The 20,616-nt window shown below is 35.3% G+C and overlaps 1 protein-coding gene across 1 annotated transcript in view; it reads left to right on the forward strand.

Annotated features, from left to right (window-relative positions):
• The first annotated feature begins 473 nt into the window (after nt 1-473).
• Nucleotides 474-20,616, forward strand: part of CEP162 (centrosomal protein 162) — a 48,340-nt gene continuing 28,197 nt past the window's right edge. Inside the window, exons 1-12 of the mRNA XM_059831215.1 lie at nt 474-540; nt 5,541-5,679; nt 8,479-8,595; nt 10,670-10,816; nt 13,607-13,759; nt 14,054-14,240; nt 15,214-15,266; nt 17,343-17,458; nt 18,428-18,458; nt 18,854-18,976; nt 19,671-19,862; nt 20,031-20,112. Coding sequence (XP_059687198.1) covers nt 481-540; nt 5,541-5,679; nt 8,479-8,595; nt 10,670-10,816; nt 13,607-13,759; nt 14,054-14,240; nt 15,214-15,266; nt 17,343-17,458; nt 18,428-18,458; nt 18,854-18,976; nt 19,671-19,862; nt 20,031-20,112 — 1,400 coding nt within the window. The 5' untranslated portion in view covers nt 474-480. The remainder of the gene's footprint in view (nt 541-5,540; nt 5,680-8,478; nt 8,596-10,669; nt 10,817-13,606; nt 13,760-14,053; nt 14,241-15,213; nt 15,267-17,342; nt 17,459-18,427; nt 18,459-18,853; nt 18,977-19,670; nt 19,863-20,030; nt 20,113-20,616) is intronic.

A 20,616-nucleotide genomic window follows, 5' to 3' on the forward strand; every position in this document is an offset into this window, starting at 1 on the left:
ATGTCTCCAGAAACACAGAAAGGAATTAAAAGCCCTTAAAATGGATGGGAAGTATTACTGCAGTGGATTCTTATTTGATCATTGACAAAATGCTTAATTGTGGGTAGCTAAGAGAGCTGTCTTTTGAAGAAAAAATGTAACGATGGTGATTTATTTCTCCCTCAAAGTTTAAATGTTGAAACTGTTGTTTTGGAAATGAGTATTTTGATTATAAGGAATTTGGGTAATCCAGGTATGTTTGCATTGGTTGTCTTGTTCAGTAAATAATTTAGATTAGGAGTGGGAGGAATGAAATTTGGCATCTCTTGAGATTTTTTTTTTTTTTTTTTTTTTTTTTTTTGCTTATAGCTCTCTATGGAAGCAGCAAATCACTAGGCTACCTCTAATTTCAGAATGCTTTTAATTAACTTTATTTTTATTTTAAATCTTAGTTTTTAAACTCAGTTGTTTGGAAGGTAACGTAACATCCAGTTGCAGATTATGGCTCATCGATTTTCAAAAGAAGAATTAGATGAGCAGTTTGAAGAGTTTCTGAAAGAGGTATGTTTCAGAGCAAGGTCATATCCCTTTTCCCTATTAAAATACAGGGGGAAAATCGAGTATGGAAGAATATGAAATGGAAGATGCAGCTGTGCTTTTATCACATAATTCACATAGTTTTCTTATGTGTGGGTCTTTGCAAGGTCTTCGCTTCATTGCTAAACTTAATTCATACTATTTTGCTGTATTGAAATCAAGAGAACAGTTTTGTGATTAAATAAATATTTTGTCACTGCTAGGTTATATCTTCAGAAAGAGCCCTTGCTTCTTGATTTTTGTTTCAGTTTAATTGTGTGTGTTATTTAGTAGCAGAAGCTTCAGTTGATACATAATTGAAAATGGGATAAAAAGCTTTTCCTGTATGTAAGCACAAGCTATGTTTTACTGAATTCTATTTAAAAATTCTTGTATTAATCCTAAAAAAATGAACTATGTTGTAGTGATTAGAAAATTTTAATGTGATTCCTTTTATTCCTCGTGGTTCTTGATGGTTTTGAGTACAGGCAAAGTCATGCAAGTCTGTGGGTTATGACTTAAGCTAACAATTATCAGATGTCAAAATGCCCTAACTTGGTATGGTTTTTTTACTGCATATAGACCTGTAATTTCAGAATGTACCACACTCTGGTCTATCAGGCACACAGAGTGGTAACCCTAAGATATAAATACTGCATGCATAAGGCCTTTACTAGATTCTATTGCTGTATATAAGTGTAGCTAATGATAGCAGAGAATATTCTGAGGGTCTCTGTTATATGTAATGTATGCTTATAGATGTAGAGGCTGTGCTACAGTTTAATTATTTGTGAAAAATGTAGGTGCTAGATTCTATAAAAATTGCATGTTGTACTGTGTAGTAAAGATCTGTAGTAACCAGAGGGTTCTTTTTCAAGAAGATTTTAGCTTTCCGAGGTAGATCTGTAACTCTGCTTTGACCATGCAGCTTGTGAAGTGTTTTTACAGATACAGAAGAAATGTAACTTCACTGAGCAATACTAAATTGAGAGAATAGGAAAGCAAAATGCCATCTGAAAATTAAGATTCACAAATAACTTAAAGGTAGATTTTGGCCTTTAATTTGATGATGTAACATTCTTGAACATTGTGACATACTTGAATTCACTGAAATTGTTAATGTTAGTAAAAACAGAAAGTTAGGCTCTGTATTTCTGTCAAAAGTTATGCACTTACTATTGTTATGAAGGCAATTGCTCTGGGGAAGACAAAGGAGGTTTATTCTTTTATTTATTTTGCACATCTGACAAAACTCTGCATTTGATTGCTTCTAGTATTTTGTTCCTCATTTGACATGCTCTTGTTGCTCCTCAGCTATTGCCCACATTGAGAATGCTCGAGTTAGAAAAAAATCAAAATAGCTGTATTGGATTATTCTAAGTGGTATTTGGCATGTTCCAGAGAACATACCTTTTAACAACTCATGTCTTAATTGTTTTTTATCATTTCAAACTGAAAGTGTTTGCAAAGTGTTTGAACTTGCTTAAACACATATAGTGCCAATCCAGTCATTAAAAATATGCATTATTTTATGTTTTGCCAGATAGCTACAGACCCAAATAACAGTATTATCTACCCTCTGTTACTTTATATCCATGCATCTTCTGTTATGTCCCTCCCTTTGCTTTTGTTTTTTATAAAAAGTGTGCAGTGTTTTAATGTTAGAAAGATGAGAAACTGGTGTGCTCCATTGTCTGAAATTGCTGTGTAGGTGATGTTTGTGTTGAGAGTATAACAGCGGGGGGGCGGGAACGGCAAAAACTGTTTCTTAGTAGTTTGAGGAAGACTTAATATTGTTTAAGCAAATTTTTCAGAGAAGAGGATCAGGATGGTTTTTCCCTTTTAAATAACTCCTAGTGAAACTGCCTTTGTTTGGGGAGAGGATTGTGTGTATGTTTGCGATTAAAACATATAAAGTTAAAGACGGACTGTAGATACAGTTGGATGATGCAGATCTAATATGAGGATTAAACTAAAGTCTTCTGGCATATGCGCTGAACTTTAAAAGCTATCAGTGAAGAGGATTTTCTAGACTTTTGTCATTATACAGAAGGAAACACAAATGTCTGCCTGGTCACACTTATTCCCAACCTCTTGCCAGCTCAGCCTGTTGTCATCCATAATTCTTCTCTTCCTCCTCCATGTGTGCCTGTGATCCTTCCACTCCCCACCACCAGTATCTTGCTGTAGCGTACTTCCCTATTGCACTTTAATTTACATATCATCTGTCATATTGGTATAGATTCTGAGTTTTCTGAGTGCTGGCTGTGAAGTTTCCTTGGGACATGCAATGTGAGGAGCTCTTTCTAATACACAGTGCTTCAATTAATTGCCTTTTTTGATGACAATTCAAGCAAAGCAAAGTTAGGAAAAAGCCACTGTCTGCTTCTAGTCTTCTAGGTTGACTTTTGTTCTACTTGATATTCATGGACAGCTGAGAAGGAAGACTTTCAAAAGGAAAGGCTATACCATCTTTATTAGAAAATCTGTAGAGTAGTACCTGGAAGACTAACACCACACGTTAAACCATGTTTGAAAAACATTTTTGATTTTATTAAAAGATCAAATATATTAAAGTGTTATTTTGTACTAAAATATAATTTGGAGTAGACTTGGTTTATTAAAAAATACTTGTTTCATGAAATAATTAGGAAAACTGGTCATGAAAGTCTGAGTGGTTTAGATCCAATCCTGTATGACCTATCTACTTTCTCAAGTTCCTTCATGTGTTAGGAGGTGGTAAGCTGATTATGTGCCATGTAGTTGTCCCAGTTCTTAAAACTGACTCTTTTGGCTTTTATTTAAGTTGAGATTAAAAACTGACACTTTTTTCCTTTTTTTTAAATTTTTTGGGGGGGGGGGGTTGGTGGGTTGGGTTTTTTTTTTTTTTGGTGTCTGTGTTCCTGAAAGGCTAACAGGCTGTTTTATAGAGGAAGGGAAGGAAGAAATCAGTGCCATTTACTGGCACTGAAAAGCCATTACTGGTCCAAAAAGTTGATTGATTTATTTATTTACTTTTTTTCAAAGGAAGAAAAGAATCTGTAAGTTTTGCTGTTGAGGCAACTGACATGTTGGGAAAAATGTGCTAGTATTTTTGTGTCAGCATTTCTTTCCCAGCTGCTGCAACTTTACTGTCTGCAATTGACAAGATGGCTGGACATAGAAAGTTTCCAGAACTTGAGAACAACCTGTGGGAGTTTCAGTTTCTTTAGTTACAATACTCTAAGGAGTACAAGCATCATTGAAGTTCTGCTTGCAGAGTAGAGGATACTGTTAGTTGTAAAAGAAACAGCAAACGATAACAGAGCTTGCATCAAGCACCTGTCAGTACTTCTAGCTAGCAGGAGGCAGTCTGACCTTTGGGGAAAATGGCACTAGTACTTGTGTTGTGACTAGTGTAGGGAAGTTGTTATTTATAGGACATTTATTAAGAATGTAAAGCTGTTTTGTTCAATGTAACTGAGCCAACTCAAAGAAATTGCAATACACCCAGTTGTCTAGCAGTTTCATAATTTATTAAAATTGTGTTTTATGAAAGCACGAGGCTCGGAGCACTGAAATTTTCTTTCTGAGACTGTATGACAGGCATTTCGTTTTCTTGAGTGAAACTGTAAACTCTAAAGATGTTATTCGTCAGAGATACTCATAAGAATATTATTTTCTTATAATTACTCTTTTCTTAAATGATAGTTTTGGATAATTGGCATTTGATTTATGGATGTTCTTGTTAGGCTCATATAAATTGAAGCATTAGATATACAGTAAATATAGGCTTTTATGGCAGTGCTTTTTATGCAATAGGAATCAGGCAGTGGAGTGCAGAGGCTTGTTTTAATAAAACATCCTCTTGTGTTTTACATATTAAGTGCCCACAGTCCTGTTGCTTCTAGTATTCTGTTTATACTATCACATTTTCTTATTTGTGACTATTACAAAAGTGAAGCTTTTGAAATTTTACCGTATGATGCGTTTCATATGTGAATTCTTTGTTTCTTACCCTTTATGGCTTTTGCTAACTCTATTCACTGTGTTCTTTAAGACACTTTAGGACAATTGGTTTCAACAATTATGGCTAAAAATTAGATAAAAATAAAAAGTATGCCACTCCCCTTAACTCCATGTTTACTGAGTTTAAGCACAAAGAATACGTAGCACATAAGGTTGCAGTGCACTAGCTTAATGCATGTATTTCCTTGTTCAATATCTGGACAGCTAATTGTGGCTTTGAGCCTGCTGTAAGCCACAAAGAGCTTTATTAATGGAAAAGAGCAGAAATTAGTTTTATTCAAAAAAAGCTGCATCACTTCAAAAAAAGTGCTGTTGTCTTATGAAGTGTCTGTAGGTCTTCCTGTTACTCTTCAGTAACTTAAATTCATAGGATGTTCAAACTCATAAACTTTTTTCCTCCATTGATTTAAGCCATCAGTCAAAATCGGCATGGGTGACTAACACATATGAAAGCTTAATACACAGAGTTGGGTAGGAATGGCTCTGGCATTTCTATTAATTTCCATGAACACAAAATACAAAATTAATTTCTGAAATCTGATTTGCTGGGAGCTAAAATGTTGCTTGTGAAGGTTTATTTTTAGAATATTAATAAAGTTGTTCATGTACAAAGCCAGGCCAAGGCAAAACTGTTTCTGCTGTACTTCAGGGATGAAGTCAGGATTTTGTTTCTTATATGTTGTAACTAACTTAAAAAGAGCTGATTATGCTGTTCATTTGAACATACACTCTACTAAGCAGTTGACTTTTAACATATCCAAATTCTGGCAATGGGGTTATTATAATATGCAGTATTAGGCCACATGAATATAGTTATTGTTTCTTACTCAACTTTGTCATGCATATACAAAAAAGGCAGACAGTGGGGAGTAAAGAGAGGCATCTGAACTCAGAAGTCCAGAATTGAGTGGCTGAAAGACAGTTAAACAATGTGAAAATGTAAAAGCTGTCTTTAATCTTGTATGCAATTGACTCAGTCTCTTTCAGATGATTCACTTGGAAATTCAAAGAAAAAATCCAGCATTCTTGAGACATTGGGACAGCCCAGGAAAAAAGAAACAAAGAAAAAGGATTCAGTGCCATGGTGGATATCTGAGGAAGATTCGGATGATGGTGGTAAATAATGTAGTTTTGCAATTTTTTGGCCACAGGGGGTCAGGCTACTTCTTTCTCATGCTTCATACAGGCCTAGTTTTGGATTAAGTTGATGCCACTCAAGTGCTTTAGAACGTTACAAGGCAAGTTTGTAAAGTATAAAACTCAAAAGTAATCGTATTTTTTTTAAAAGGGGTTATATTCAAGCTGTAAGCAATTTTTCTGCTGTTTGTTCTGTAGCTTTCAAGTTATTAAAACTTGTAAAGAGAAACATATTATAAATAGTAAGATAATTAGACAATGTAGCTTATGAATTCTGCTGAAATATTTGTAGGTGTGTTTTTGTAACCAACCTGTTCCTTATACTGACTTTTTATAGATTTCTGTTTTCAAAACTGCAGATGAATAAGACTATTTTGTATAATCTTATGCTTATCGCAACATTTGTAATAGGTTGGAGAAGCACAGAAACAGTTTCCAACAGCAGCTGATTCAGAGACATATGTCTGTCAGTATTCTCAACGTTTCCCTTGCCAAGTACCGTGGCTCAAGGGGAAAAGGGCTGTGATGACATGATTGCTAGTTCAGTATTGACTTGGTTACATAGTTCTGGAAGAAAATAAATCATTGCTTGCAAGCTTTCCTCCTGTAGTTTTCCATTTCTTCATTGTTTTCATATTGGGTAGTAAAGCCTATGAGTAGTTAGTTTCCACACGGTGATTGCCTCTTGTTCTTGTAGTAATTGGTGGCTTCTTATTTTCGTGATTTGTATAACTTACAGCTGGAGCTTAACAGAAATTTCCAGAAATCAGTTTTTCATAAGACAGATTTAAGATACTACTGGTAGTCTCCAATTTTAATCAAAACTCTGTCCTGTCAGTGTTGTCATAATTAGGACCCAAATCTTAGTCAGCAGTTGTGCCATTTAGGCATAACCCTAATAGGTGTTGTCTGGACTGCTTATCTCTCTCCGGCCTTTTAAGATGCTGCTGGAAAACTCAGATGGATATGAGAGAGTTCCTATCAGGCAGTGCAACTATGTATCAAGTACTTATGAGATATTATGATTTCCTTACAGCTTTTCAAAAAAACAGAAGGACAGAGTGTTCTTGCTGGGAAAAGTGTGAGAATTAAGCAGTTAGTATGACCTCATTTTTCAGCATACTATCCAAGAAAATTTTCAGGGGACTATTTAGAAGTTCAGCATTCTTCCATGTTTTTTCTGAGATGCCTGAGGCAACTTTGATGCTTCTCATGCTTCTTCATGCTACTTCAACCAAAAAACACTGGAATAGGTACTTAAAGGGCAGGGTGATTACAAGTTTTAGAGAACAGTGCTTGTATGGGTTAAGTACAATGCAAAGCAGAATCAGAAGAAATAATGCAATAGTATCAAGTTGTTTCCATCCAAACCAAATCTACCACTTTTATTTTTTAAATTAAGAATATCTTACCAGCTCTGTAGTTTAGAGGTAAAGCTATTAGAACTGAAACATGCTTGATCTGCAGCTTATTGATGTATAAAATAAAAACAGAGTTCTGGTAAACTTTTTAAGGTCTCTCTTAAAAAAAGTTTCTCCTTTAACAGGAAAACATTTAGAAGGTGAGCCTATCCAGTTTTGCTAGTATGGCATCCATTTACTTGCAAAAGAAGCTGGCTTGTTCATACTCTTCATGATGAGGGGCTGGATTTTTTTGCAGAGAGTTGAAAGTAATCTGTGTGTAATGCTTTTTGAATCAAAGTTCCAACATGTCTTGGCAGTTGGACATAATAAAATTGAGAATACAAGAGTAGTATGGTGCTCAGATGTATTAATAATGGATTATTATTAATAAAGTAAGTTACTGCATGGGATGACTGAGAAGACGACTTAGATTTTTAGCTTTCATAAGGTTATTAAATGTGCCCTAAATAGCAAAATAATTGTCCCACTTAAAAAAATGATAATATTGCTGTGATGATAACAAATACGGAAATAACCTGAATTTTTTTCTCAAAAGGGTAAGGTTGGCATTCTTTGAAATTTTGTTGAGATTCTTTTGTATTCTTCTAGGCTTGAACCTCCACATTGGTCGCAGATAGGACTATTATTGACAGGCTGTCAGCTAATAGAATTTTTTTTTAAGTGTTTTGTGAGCATGAATCAAACTTACGTAAATGTATAAATCTTACCTCCATCCCCAGTATGGCACTGCATTACAAATATGTGCTTCATATATATGACTTGATGTGTTTGGGTGGCACTGTGTAGAGATACTGTTATATTAACGAAGTACGGTCTGGCTAATTAGCTTGAGTGATGCACCGAGCTGATAAGTTGTTTCCAGTTTGAGGTTTTCATTTTGAGTTACTTCAGTATCTATATCAGGCTTTCTTAAAAGATGCAAGGCAGATGACTGGAAGATATATGCTATACATTTATTTGTTGTATGATTGTTTTTTCCAAGGCATCTTGTTGCAGAAGTGCCATGAAACGAGTAGAGTTTTAAATTAATAGCCTGTTTTCACTGGGTTTTGTAGATTAATGGTAAACAGCTTAGAGTATTTCTGTTCATTTGGCTGAGCAGCATAAAGTACATTTTAAAAAACTCAACTTGTTATTCTAGGCGCGTTTGAACTCTTTGTTTTTCAGCTTTAATCTGAAATGTGCAAATTATGATTCAAGATACTGTCTTCCATGTTTGACACATTAAAGACATACCTCTAACTACTGTCCTTTCTACGTGATTTTGTCATTTAAATGATAAAAAGAAATTGGATAATAAGAATTCCTGTCCTTCCTTGCCTGTCTGTTCTTGCTGTTTGTCTTACTTTTCAAGATTTTCACACAAGATTTGTTAAACTGAGAAAAGAGAAGAAACTGATGGAAAGCCATGCTGAAATAGTGGAAAATAGTGAACAAAAGAATCCCCATTCAGATTCCCAGTCTGGTATTTGTTTAAATATGTTTTGTTGAATTTATTCAATATCAGCTTTGTATTACTAGTGCATTTGCTATAGAAAATCCTTTGCAAATCGTCCATTTGATCATAGTGTTCTCACTGAAAGCAAGCTGCCATTTACTTAATTTGTCATTTCCAGAAGAAACTAATAACTATGTGAAATTTTGCTCAGCTGTTGTTACATCATACATCACTACCTATAGTGATGTAGGAGGACAGACAGTATTGAATGTAAGCCAACGTGGGGGGAGAATAACTTGGAAAATCTAAACAAAGGTCATTATGTTTAGTAAACAGAAAATCTCTTCCACTTTCTGTATTTCATACTCAAGAAATATTCACTGTTCTACTTGTTTAATTTCAAAGACTCCTGTCAGAGGAGCATTCTATTTATTTTCTATTGATGTGATTCTTTTCCCTCTGCTGACCAGTAGGCTGCTCTGTGCATGCTGGCCCTGGAATGGAAACAGTACAGTTGGTGTAATAATGGCAAACTAGGTTGTTTAATCTACAGGATTATTTTAGTCAATGTAACTTCAGATTCAGCCTTTTATGTGAAATCACTTTTTATGCTATCTGAAGAGAAACTCCAAAGAATAGAGAGTTATAAACATTGATCCATGAAATAGTTTTGTGTAAATGACAATGGCAATTAACTTGTATGTACTAGTTTAAATGTGGCTTTGGTGTTAAATTCAAGCAGATCAATAATATTTTGGAGAGCCATGACAAAGAAATATTTGGCACTTGGTCTTTAGATTGTGTTGGTGATCTACTGTGTAGCCTATAGAACATTTCCCTATGTTAGCTTTCTAGAGCGTATGTGCTGCCCTGTTTTCATAAGCCTCATTTGCATAGAATAGCTATAAAGCATTTCGGTCTGGGAGATAAACACTAAAACTGAATCTATTTCTTGTATTAGGCTTAATATTTGAAGTATGAGCAATAGGAGGAGTTTGGCAGTTATTTCAAATTACTGTTTTAAAAGGCATCAGGTATTTGCATTATTTACAGTAGAAGGCATGCTGTCAACGCTTTTAGTTTCCCAGCACATATGGGCGAATATAAATCTAGAGAAGTGATGCCTCACTAGTGGACGTGAGCATCAGCTGAGGGAATAAAGGACCTGTGCATTGTATCAGAATGGATTTCATATTTTTTCTCTTTTTGCATTGCACCTGCCATATGCTCACCAGCTTCCTTTAGTCATCTTGGATGTTTCTGAGTTGTGTTAGCTTCTGGTCGCATCTCCCCATAATCCTGTTTCTAGATAGCATAAGTATTTGGTCTGATTCCCTAGACTACTCTTGCTCTCTCTTGTGTCAAGGTAAATTCAAAAAAGACCTGTAACTAAGAGTTTTCCAGAAGAATTAGAATTAGCCAATTTAGAAGCCCTTTCCACTCCGACAGTTTGAACAAGGAAAAGTCTAATACTGTGCATCTGGCTAGCCTGAAGTATGTAAAGTGTGTAGTGTGACTATCATCTAAGTATCATGAGAGAGCACGGTTTTCAGCATAGGTAATGTTATCTAAAACTTAATTCTACTAATGTGAATGGAAGGCGTTTGGTTGTATTTGCTTCTAAGCAAGTCCTCACAATGGTTTGATCAAACAACAGGCAGTTCTTGTACCTGACAGTGATATGTACCTATGTTTTATGTTTTATGTACCTATGTTTTTCCACTTTTCTTTGAACCGATCTAGATGCTTTCTTTCAGAACTTGTAGTACAAAACTTCTTTTATTGTTGAAGTAGTTTTACTAGTTTTTTTTTGTTTTCAGGTAATATATTGAGCTCCTGTGTATTTGAATGCAAGGTGTACATGGAGCAAGAAGGAATTTGTCTTTTTTAAAAAGAAAAAAAAAAGAAAAAAAAGCTTTATTCTCAGAAGTTATAAGTATTAACTAATTTTCAGTTATAGCTAGAAAACTGTAGATAATTCAATCTACAAGAAATTGAACTGCATTACTTTTTCAGAAGTGGCAATTTGAATTCTCACATCTTACTTTTCTCTTTATTCCCTGTCCATTATGTATAAAAACTTATGTTTGTGTACACTTAAAAGTAGTTCCCCCTAAACCTTCTTCCAGTGCATCTCGCAGCAAGGCTTTGTCTAAATTCAAAATGCTGGAAAAATTTCATAAGGACAAGAAAGATTCATACTTAAACAAAGAAGAAGGAAGCCTCACTTCTGACAGTCCAGAGAATTCTGAGGGTAACAAATTTATTGTATTTTATATGATATTAAAAAGCTAAAATGGCTCGATTCTGACAGTCCTGGTCAGATTAAGGAGAAAAGAAGTTACTTTTTAAATAGGTGTTTGTCATTGTCTGTAGGTTTGAGTCCTTTGTATTTATGTTTTCAAACTTTTCTCTGCAAGTGTGCTAGTTAGAAATATTTTTCTAAGTGAAACTCAGGTTCTTATTTTAATTCATTTCAAGTGGCAAAACCTTACGAAATTCAACCTTACAAAATATTGCATGTAAAAATATGGGTAGTGAAATCCTTGGAGTTCAAGAAAACTGCTGCTTCAAGAAGTTTTTATGAAAACTAACAAATACCGCCCCCAAAAATAAATCGCTCTTTCAAGCCCTGCAGAAATCAGTAGGACTGTTCAAACAGCCAAAAAACACAGTGAAAAAGAGACTTTGAAATCCATCCAAGCTGATATTTTTTCCAAGTTTTATAAGTTTCTCAGAGTTCAGATTGTGTAGGGCTAGTAAAAAGACATTTTTGCCTTCATTAGCAACAGTAGTATCTCCTGTAATCTGGGATATGTGTCTGGGAATCAGGAGTGGCTGAGCTGCAAGACTGAATGGCTGCAAAACAGCGTGTGACTTTCAGATTATTATGGAAGATGCTTTTTAAAAAAAAAAAACCTCTGGTCTGGTTTGAACTGGCAAAATACTTAAAAAAATTTTACATAATCCCATGAATCCTTCAAGACCAATGTAAGTCTGTTCAGAAAGTTCCCTGAGTGTGAGATTATTTAAATAAAACAACTCAGGAAAATGTTTTTCTCTAAAATTTTGTTCTGTTAAACGTTCTAATTGTCTTTTTACTGAAGTATATTCCCATCTCCTTTCCTGTAAATCTTACACAGGAGGGCAGTGACAGTTTATCTTTGATTCTACTAATATATTCTCATTGAAAAATAGGGTGTTGGAGCTCTAGTGAGATTGTGGCTAACCTAAAGGTCTGCAAAAAACTTGTGACCCAGCTGCAGACGAACTCCTGTTCGCTGTCTTGATAACTAGAATAGAGCGCCATCTGGGTAGATTACTGTAAATAACTGCATTTAGCTACCAGAGAAATGGACTAGTCATGCTTTTTCACTTCTGTTCAGCCCTTTGAGCTTTCCATTTTATACTTTTCAATGGAGTAGCAAAATGTATTTATTTAGGCATTAACTTTGTATACATGTGGAGCTTGACCTTTAGTCAGTGTCTCTGACATTTATTTGTTGCATGCAAGACAAGTCAGTCAGAGCTCTGTATTGGGGATGGAGCTGAAGTTAAAGGAATATGGAAGTCATTTCCGAGATGTAGAGTCTTATGCGCTTAGCCTCCTAATAAAACATGCAAGGGGACCTTGTCATTGCAAGTCAAGAGAAAAACCTATTTGACTTCTTAATGAGGAGGCTCTTATAATCAGAACACACATGCTAAGGGCTGCCCAGTAGGGAAGGAAAAGGTGTTCAGACTCTTACTTTGCTCACCCTGCCTCACCCTGGGTACATTTTCAGTACTGAATGGAGAGGATTCTCCATTGTCATGATACAGGCAAATAGGGCATTTCTTAAAAGGAACTTGGCTGAACCTGTGTAAAGGACAGAGTAAAAACCCGGAGTTGAAGCACTTGGTGCTGGTTGGACTTGATGATCTTACAGGTCTTTTCCAGCCTTAATGATTCTGTGATCAGCATGTGGAAGACTGATTTAGTGTTCTGATCTGAAGGGTTATTGATGTACACACCTCCACAGCCTCCTGCCAGCAGGAAATGAGCTGTTGTCCGTGTCTTCACCCCTCCTGGTATGTTCACTACAAGGGCACAGCTACAGTCTAAACATCATTTGGCCAGACAGAACAAAAAATTCTGAGTTTATTTTGCCAACTGGAGATTCATGTTGGAAAAGACGGACATGGTTTCTGTTCCCTTCTGTGAGAACTGTTAAATCATTTCATACGTCACTGGATAAAATGCATAACCAGCTTTTCTCCTAGCCCTTCTCCTAAGAGAACCTCTAAAGAATCTAAGTATAAATGTGTGTGTTTTAGGGGCAGACAGAAGGGACTTGGTACTTACTGTTTTTAAACTAGTAATGTACTGCAATATTTGACTTTTAGTTTTCCATAAGGAAGTAGATAAGGCAGCGTTCTGTCTGAGAGCAGAATTCACACATAAAGTTGATAAGGTGATTTTGAACGATCACAACAATGAAATTACAGTAAGCAGAGCAACTGCATGTTGTAGTTGCATGAACATACAGAATGGAAGAACTGGGTGTTCATCAGTGACCTTTAAGTAACTTTGGTTACTATTTTTTTCCTTAAAGCATTTAATTTGCAACAAGGAGCTGCTGGGCCAATGGCTACAATTTTCAAAAGTCTGTGGGTAGTAGATCAAACAAAATTAATAGGCTTTTAACAAAGAAATGTTAATTTCTGTACAGGGTTTGTGTGTGTGATTGTCCTCCATACGTAACGTTACCGTAAGTCAATTTTTACAGTTGTTATATTTGCCCCATGCTGAACTGTAGGTCTGTGTGCAAATATGAAGGATGGGAAGAAAATGCATATAATAGACTAATTAATTGTAATTAAACAAGATTTACATATCTCATAATAGAAGCTGAAGTTATATGAATGTGATTTGTGAGACTGGGTATCTTTGCAGTTGCAACATGAGCTTAAAATTAGTGGTTCTGGAAGATGACTAAAAGACTGAAGTGTCATACAAATAGCGTTTAGATAATAGTCAAGAATATTGCAACTTTTTTCCTAGGAATGCTTGGAGCCAATGGAAGCTTTGTCAAGATACAGAACACTTCGCAGCCTGTGGGGGAAACTGATGAGAATATGCATGTGGAAAAGATGCAGCTTCAGAAAAGTGATGGGGTTGCTGTCTCCTTAAGTAGAGACAGCCTGGAGACAAATGGTGAGAACTGAGAGTGCAGCTATTTTATGAAGTTGGCTAGATCTAAAGAAATGATTATTACAAACTGTTTCCCTTAATTCATTGCAAGTTGGGATTCTTCACTTCTGTCAGCTGCATCTTGTGAGCTGAAGGCTCCTGGTACTAGCTTGTGATTATTTGATGCATTTGATACATGATATTATTTGATTATTTGACATTTGTGAGTCTGTCTATAGTTGTTGTTAACTATTATGACTATTCTATGTGAACATACAGCACAGACACAATTAGCTTATTCTTTGTTTTGAAATTTAGATTCAGTTTTAGCTTCTGCACCTAATCAAAGTATCGTGGGAGTTGGATTAGATACCTTGGAAGAACAAGAAGAAAAAGAGATCTTCTTTGCCAAACTTGAACGAGAAGCTTCCTCTACTATTGATTATTCAAGATTAAATAAAGAGCTGGATTCCAATGATTCTGTATTACTAGCACCATTTGTACGGTAATTTAGAGGGAAGAAAAGTTGTGGACTATATTAGTGGGCACATGTAACTTGGGTATCTGAATACCATGGCCACTGAGATTTTGTGGGACAAGATCCTGTATGATTTCAGTCAGTTTTTTGTTTCTTTGTTGTGGCTTGTTTGTTTTGGTTTGGTTTTTTTGGAAGACAAGGACAGAAGTGAGCTTAATAAATGAAATAAAAGAATAATGTGGGAGCATGACGTGGTGATGAGTGGGCATAGCTACACAGTCTTGTGCATAACTCAATAGTTACAAGTTGATTTAACAGTCTTAATTGTAAGGTGTAACTAAATGAAAAGTTAACAACTGATAATAACAAGGAAGTAGATCAGGAAAGATTCTGTGTCCCCTTAGACATGATGTTACAAACGGATCAAGAGGAAAGATACAAAATCTTCGCAGACTAGGGCAATCCATTTATAATCAGTTATGTGAAAATAAGTTCAAACATATGTCAGAGAAATGGATGAAGGGGCAATTTAGGCTGCTGTTGTTAAAAATGCTGAGTGCAAAGGGAACTTCCAATATGAAAACATTTGGAGGGTCAGAAGTCTGGAGAGTTTTAGGTAAGGACAAAACTTTAACTTTATAGGAAATATTTTTTTTTTTTTTTAAATTAATGCAGAATGAGAACGTCAGAACTTCTGAGGCAAACCTGATAAAAATTTCTTTAAGAAGCTAATGTAGATGTTAGAGGGTATACAGAAAGGGAGTGATTTTAAGAGTTAGACTGAGAATTTTAACTATGGAGAGTTGTAAAAACTTAAATATTTATTTCAGTAATTGCTGCCATTTATCTGACTTTCTTACCTATGACTTGATATGATGGACAAATTCATGTTTTTAATTTCATTGCTAATTGTAAGAGGTATCAAAGTTTGGATTAGAGAAAAAAACCTGTATTTATTTGCTGTCCAAGAAGAGAGTAAAATTTTCATTTTGTTTCTCAGAAATGAAAAAACTGAAAAAGGAGAAGAGGAATCCACACATGAAGAGAAATCTGGTAATACCATCTTTCTAAATTGTTAATTTGATTTTTTATTTTTTTTTTTTTTAACTGTGTGTACACTAAGAATTGAGAACCTCATTTAACAGAAATCAAAGCTGTGGATTAGTGCTCCAGTTCAAATGCAGAGTCTTCAGAAAACATCACAGCAGGGTGTCAGAGGATAGCATAGGATCTTCATGTTTGTAGTGGAATGTGATTTAAAGATCTGGAAAGATAGTACTACAGTCTCATAGTTTGTTCTATACTCTTGCGTTGCCTTTGGATCTAGTCAGAATACTTGACTCTTTCTAGGTTTCAGATCTACAAGACAGTCCAGCATCCTCACTGAACTGTTTTGTTCTGAGTAATATGTAAACCAATTTATTTCTGTTCCCATATCACCCTGACCATTATGAATAAAGCTTCTATTTATTTGAAAACTAATGTGATTTTCATATTAATGATTTGCATTTATCTGTAGTTCTCACATCAGCCTTTTAGTCTGCCTTTGTATTATGACTGTGCAACTGGTGTTCAGCCAGAGGGTTTCAGGAGTTTGCTTTTGGTTTGTGCTCTTTTATTTTGAAGTGGATTTTTAATCTGTTGTGACTGATCTCTAAACGAAAAACAGCAAAAAAACCCCAAGCAACTGTTGATCAAAAACTGAAGGAAAAATGACCCTGATCTTGAAATACATCTTAATGTTTGAGTTACTCCCGTGCCTTAACTGTCGTCTGTATTTTTGTACTGTCTTTTCATACCTGAGTTTAATCTCTGTAATCTGCAGTATTACTCTTACCTGATCTTTTTCCCAAATTTTCATTGCTAACATATGATAGAACGTATTCCTGTAATTTAATCAACAGATTGTATTTTCAAATTTAAATATTTGGCTGAAATTTTGAGAGGTCCTGTTGTCAGGCTTGAATTTCCCAAACATAAAGAGGCTGTATTTGTAAACTTTAATCACAGGAAATCTTTTCTCCTTCCAAGTCTGATTACTCTGTAGATTGCAAGAGATCATGATAGTTGTAACAGAAATGCTACAACAATTTGGTAGCTTTTTTCTGAACAAAACAGTTGAAATTATTTGATTGTTACAGTCAGTTTTATGAAATTGATACTTCTGAGTTTTAGGAAAACAGTTTCTATAGAATACCTGGAATGACCAATCTGTGTGTTATGTGTGGTTTGGTTTAGTCTTTGTCAAACTGCTATTTCATGAAATAGCAAATGAAATAGTGGATAATACATGTGCAGGAACAGTGTAAGCACTGTGTATGTCTTAAGTCAGTATGAGAAAGCTATTTTCAGCTGAACAGACTTCCCATGGTCCAAAACCAAAGAGAATGTTGAAATAGTGACTTTTCATCGAGTAGTTTTTACATATGAGTTGGACTGTGTGTCAGTTGTATTGGTGACAAAACACAGAAAGAACACATTATAAACCAGTAGTTTGCAATGCTTTTAGATTTAAGCGTTACAGATAATGCAGACACTGAAGCCTGTAACCACAGGAGCTGAGTGGGGGAGATACGGCAACGGGGGATCAGAACTTGTGGAAGGATCTGGGTAACTGAAGGAAAAGCATTTGGCTTGCTTGTAAAACTCGTTCTCTGACACACTTGTGTTTTTAAATAATGCTTACTCTTGAGAGTGGCTGTTGGACCACCAAAGCAGGTCAGAAGAAGCAGAATTGCAGATTCTGAGCCTAAAAACTGCTGGAGTTGTCAAGGTGGATGTACTGACTACTTTGTCTACTGGGGGGGAGCAGAATTGCATAGTTTCAGCTCTAAGTGGCAGAAGGTGATTCAATAAAAGGGGTCAATTCAAGTATGCCTTGAGGAGATGGAGGTAAAGTATATCTGATCATAAAACAAACTTCATTTGAATTTAGAGATACTATGTGGGACTTATACTGTAGTTTTAGGACCACACCCAGTCTCGAAACCTTTCTGTTGGCTTTGTGAAAGGAGTAATAGTGGCAGTAGCTGTTCTTAGATGAGAGATTGAGGAAGAGGAAGTAGCTTTCCCTTACTGCTTTATCTTCCCTGAATATTCATTCCATTTGATGTTTATTTTACTCTTCAGGCAGCTACAGTGAAGATTTTGAAGAAGAAACAGATGCTAATCTTGCCTTTAAAACTGAGGGAAGTCAGGTGAATCAAAACATCATGTCAGGATTTGATTTAAGTCCTCAGGAACAGGTATAAGTTACCAAATGTTTATATTACTTCTATGAATTGTAAAAGCTCTGCAATGTATAACTGTAGTAAACCTTTATATAATATGTACTGTCTGAAAGAAAAGAATATAGTGGTCCTGGGACTATATTGTTCTATTAAGGATATACACTTCCCTGTGATAAATCCTGAAAGGATTAAGTTCTTCACAGGGTTTCCTGCTTACTCCTCCTTTGAATTAAGAACTGTGGATGGGAGTGCACAAACGATGAGCTCAGATTGGAGCCTCAGCCTCAGAATGGGTAGTGATTAATCTCACTCGGAGCTATTAACGTGGTGTTTACACCAGCAAGTGACACAGACTGAGGGAAGTAGTTCTGTACAGAGAAGCAGTTTGGACAGAGGACCCAAAATCTACACTGTGTGAGCCTTGGGGGTATTACTGTTGACTGGCTTAGTCAGGTCTTTTGATGTGGAGCATATGTGGCTGGAGCACATCAGGTGCATTCCTGGAGCACACATTCTGATTTGTTTTTTTACGAAAGGTGTCTATAAAGCACTGCGTGTTCATCTATAATAGATAAATGGGGTTTTAAAATTCTTTTTAAGTAAGTTTATTAGGGTAATATTTCTAATAAATGTTTGAAAAGAACAAATAGAATGGAAGCGTAATATACTTACTGCTACATTATTTTCTTTTCTCAAATTACAATAGAAGAGAACCAGGGAGGTGCAAAAATATTATTGCATTTATGCGGAGTAGCATTTAATTCCCGGTCACTTCTGAGAGGGTTTATAGAGTACAGGATGTTGAGGACCTTTTGGCATCCTAAGGAGAGTTTTAGAGAAGTGCATATTCTTGGAGCACCAAGAACTGCTTAGTTCTAAGAACTGTTCTTAGATTTTGGACCAACTTTTAAAGTTTGTACAGATTTTTTTTTCCCCCCCCCCTGAAATTCAAAAAGTAGTATTTTTTGTCTTTATTTTTCTTAGGAAGAAGCAAACGCTGGCATGCTGGCTAAAGGTAAAATACAAACTTTGATCAGTCAGAGAATACTAAATATAACTTTTTGAAACTTTCTTACCTGATTTTTACTATTTTGATATTTTTCACCTGATTTTATTGTGTTCTACTGGAAGTCTGTTGGGCTGAAATGGTTAAAAATTAATCTACATGTTAGCACTTCAAAGCAATCATCAATGTAATTTTTTATTTTACTACATGTAGTCAGTACTCAGGTTTTGATGCTTGCAATCAGAGTTAATGAGTTTACCATTAATGGCATTAGAATAATCTATATAGCATCTTTTGCATGTTTGGTACATCAAGATAAGCTTTGGTATACTTCTAATTCCAGTGTAGACAGAGTATAAATAAGAGAATTGTGTTTTTTTTAACATTTATCTTCTTGGTTTCAGTTTTATTACTTGATTCACAAGATTCAACTACAGAACTTCAAAAGGCCGTTGAAACATCAGATGTAGCTCTAGGTGAACATTATCTGCCTGAAGAAGTCAGTGGAATTGACATGAATGAAGCAGGTAAGGGTTGCTTTAAAAAAACCAACCAAACAAAAAAACTCACAACAACACCCAACCCCCAAAATCTTACTTTAGTAGAATAGGTGGCTCTGATGTCTTCATTTGTTCTTAGGCTATAAGTGAACATGAATCCCTTGGCTTTTAGTAATAAATCTTGAAAGAGGGAAATATTTCAGGAAAAAGTAATGTTTTTGCTAAAAAGATATTTTTTTATACTGGCTTATTGTAAGTTGCTTTTGACATTGCAGTTTGATTTTTAAATACTATCTCCTTTGGTTATTCATCATAGCTAAAACTTTTCTGTGACAGCATTGAACACAATTATAAAATACTTTCTCTTATCAAACTTTGTACAACTGTGTATGCCGCTTATATCGAGAGTATGGCTCTGATGGCATCTGTTAAAATAGTTATATCACATACACTTAGTTTTAGTACTGATAAAATATTGAGGTGGGGAGGGGCGTGGAGAGGCATGCAAACTGTAGATGAGACTATTTAGTATGTACTAATTAACTTGGCAACTGTTTATTTTTATAGTAAAAATGAGATTTTAAAATTATTTTTTCATAACTGAAATCACTGTTCTCACCACATAATAGACCAAGCTAGTAATTGAAACACAGGTTCCAGTGGGATGTTTCCCAAAACAGAAAATCTTGTAGTGTCTCTTATGAGCTTGCATTTTTCACAGGCACTTCCTATGGACAAACCACCAGTGACATCAAAGCGTTACACCAAGCATATCATCATATTGATCAGTCTTTGGGAGACACTGATGAGCAAAAACCACACAATTCTGCAATGGCAGTCTCGGAATGCTTAGTGCAAGGTGTTTCACAAAATAATGATATCTATTCAAAAAACATGTCAACTATTGAATCAGGTAAATACCTCAAAGGAAGGCATGTACTGTACAAGCATGTAAAATGAGTGAACTAGTAATATCTTTAATACTCCATTTATGAAACATTTTTAATTGTTGTCCTTTATACAAATACTTTTTCTAAGCTTTTTTTTAAAAATCTTTTTAAATTTATTTTGCACTAATTAGATTTACCTACTGTAGAAGAATTGATGAAACCAATTAAAGGACATTCATATAATATCAGAAGTTTTGATGTGGAGCCTGAAAGGTATTTATTTCAGAATGCATTTTAAGAATTGTAGTAACTTAAGTCCATTAACTATTTGTGAAAACCAGTTTACTAACTAACTCTTCTGTCTTTTTCCCTAATTAAATACTGAAATTTCATTATGTCTTGCACTGGCATTATGGCATTTGCAGTGAATTGTAAAATGAATATACAAGGTTAATTGGTTTAGACCAGGGATTCCCAAACTTTGAGAGATAAGCAGCAATGGTTGCCAAATCATTTGGAGGAGTGTTCCTCACTCTCACAGCTACCACAGCTAGGATCTCTGCTTTCCCATGTCTTCTGCTCTTTCCCCTCCCCCATACGTGGATTTCAGCCCACAGCCCAACCTCTGTAATCTAAGGTCAAATCCTCTTATTCTGCTTACTCTCATGATTCTTACTAACCTGTGCTCCATACCTCTTTCTGATTTGCTCCAGCTATTGTGTCTAAAGCAGAAAGCACAGGCCCTGGAACTGTCAGAAATAGGTTATACTTAGCAAA

This window comes from Gavia stellata, chromosome 2 (genome assembly GCF_030936135.1).
Source record: "Gavia stellata isolate bGavSte3 chromosome 2, bGavSte3.hap2, whole genome shotgun sequence".
Classification (NCBI taxonomy): Eukaryota; Metazoa; Chordata; class Aves; order Gaviiformes; family Gaviidae; genus Gavia; species Gavia stellata.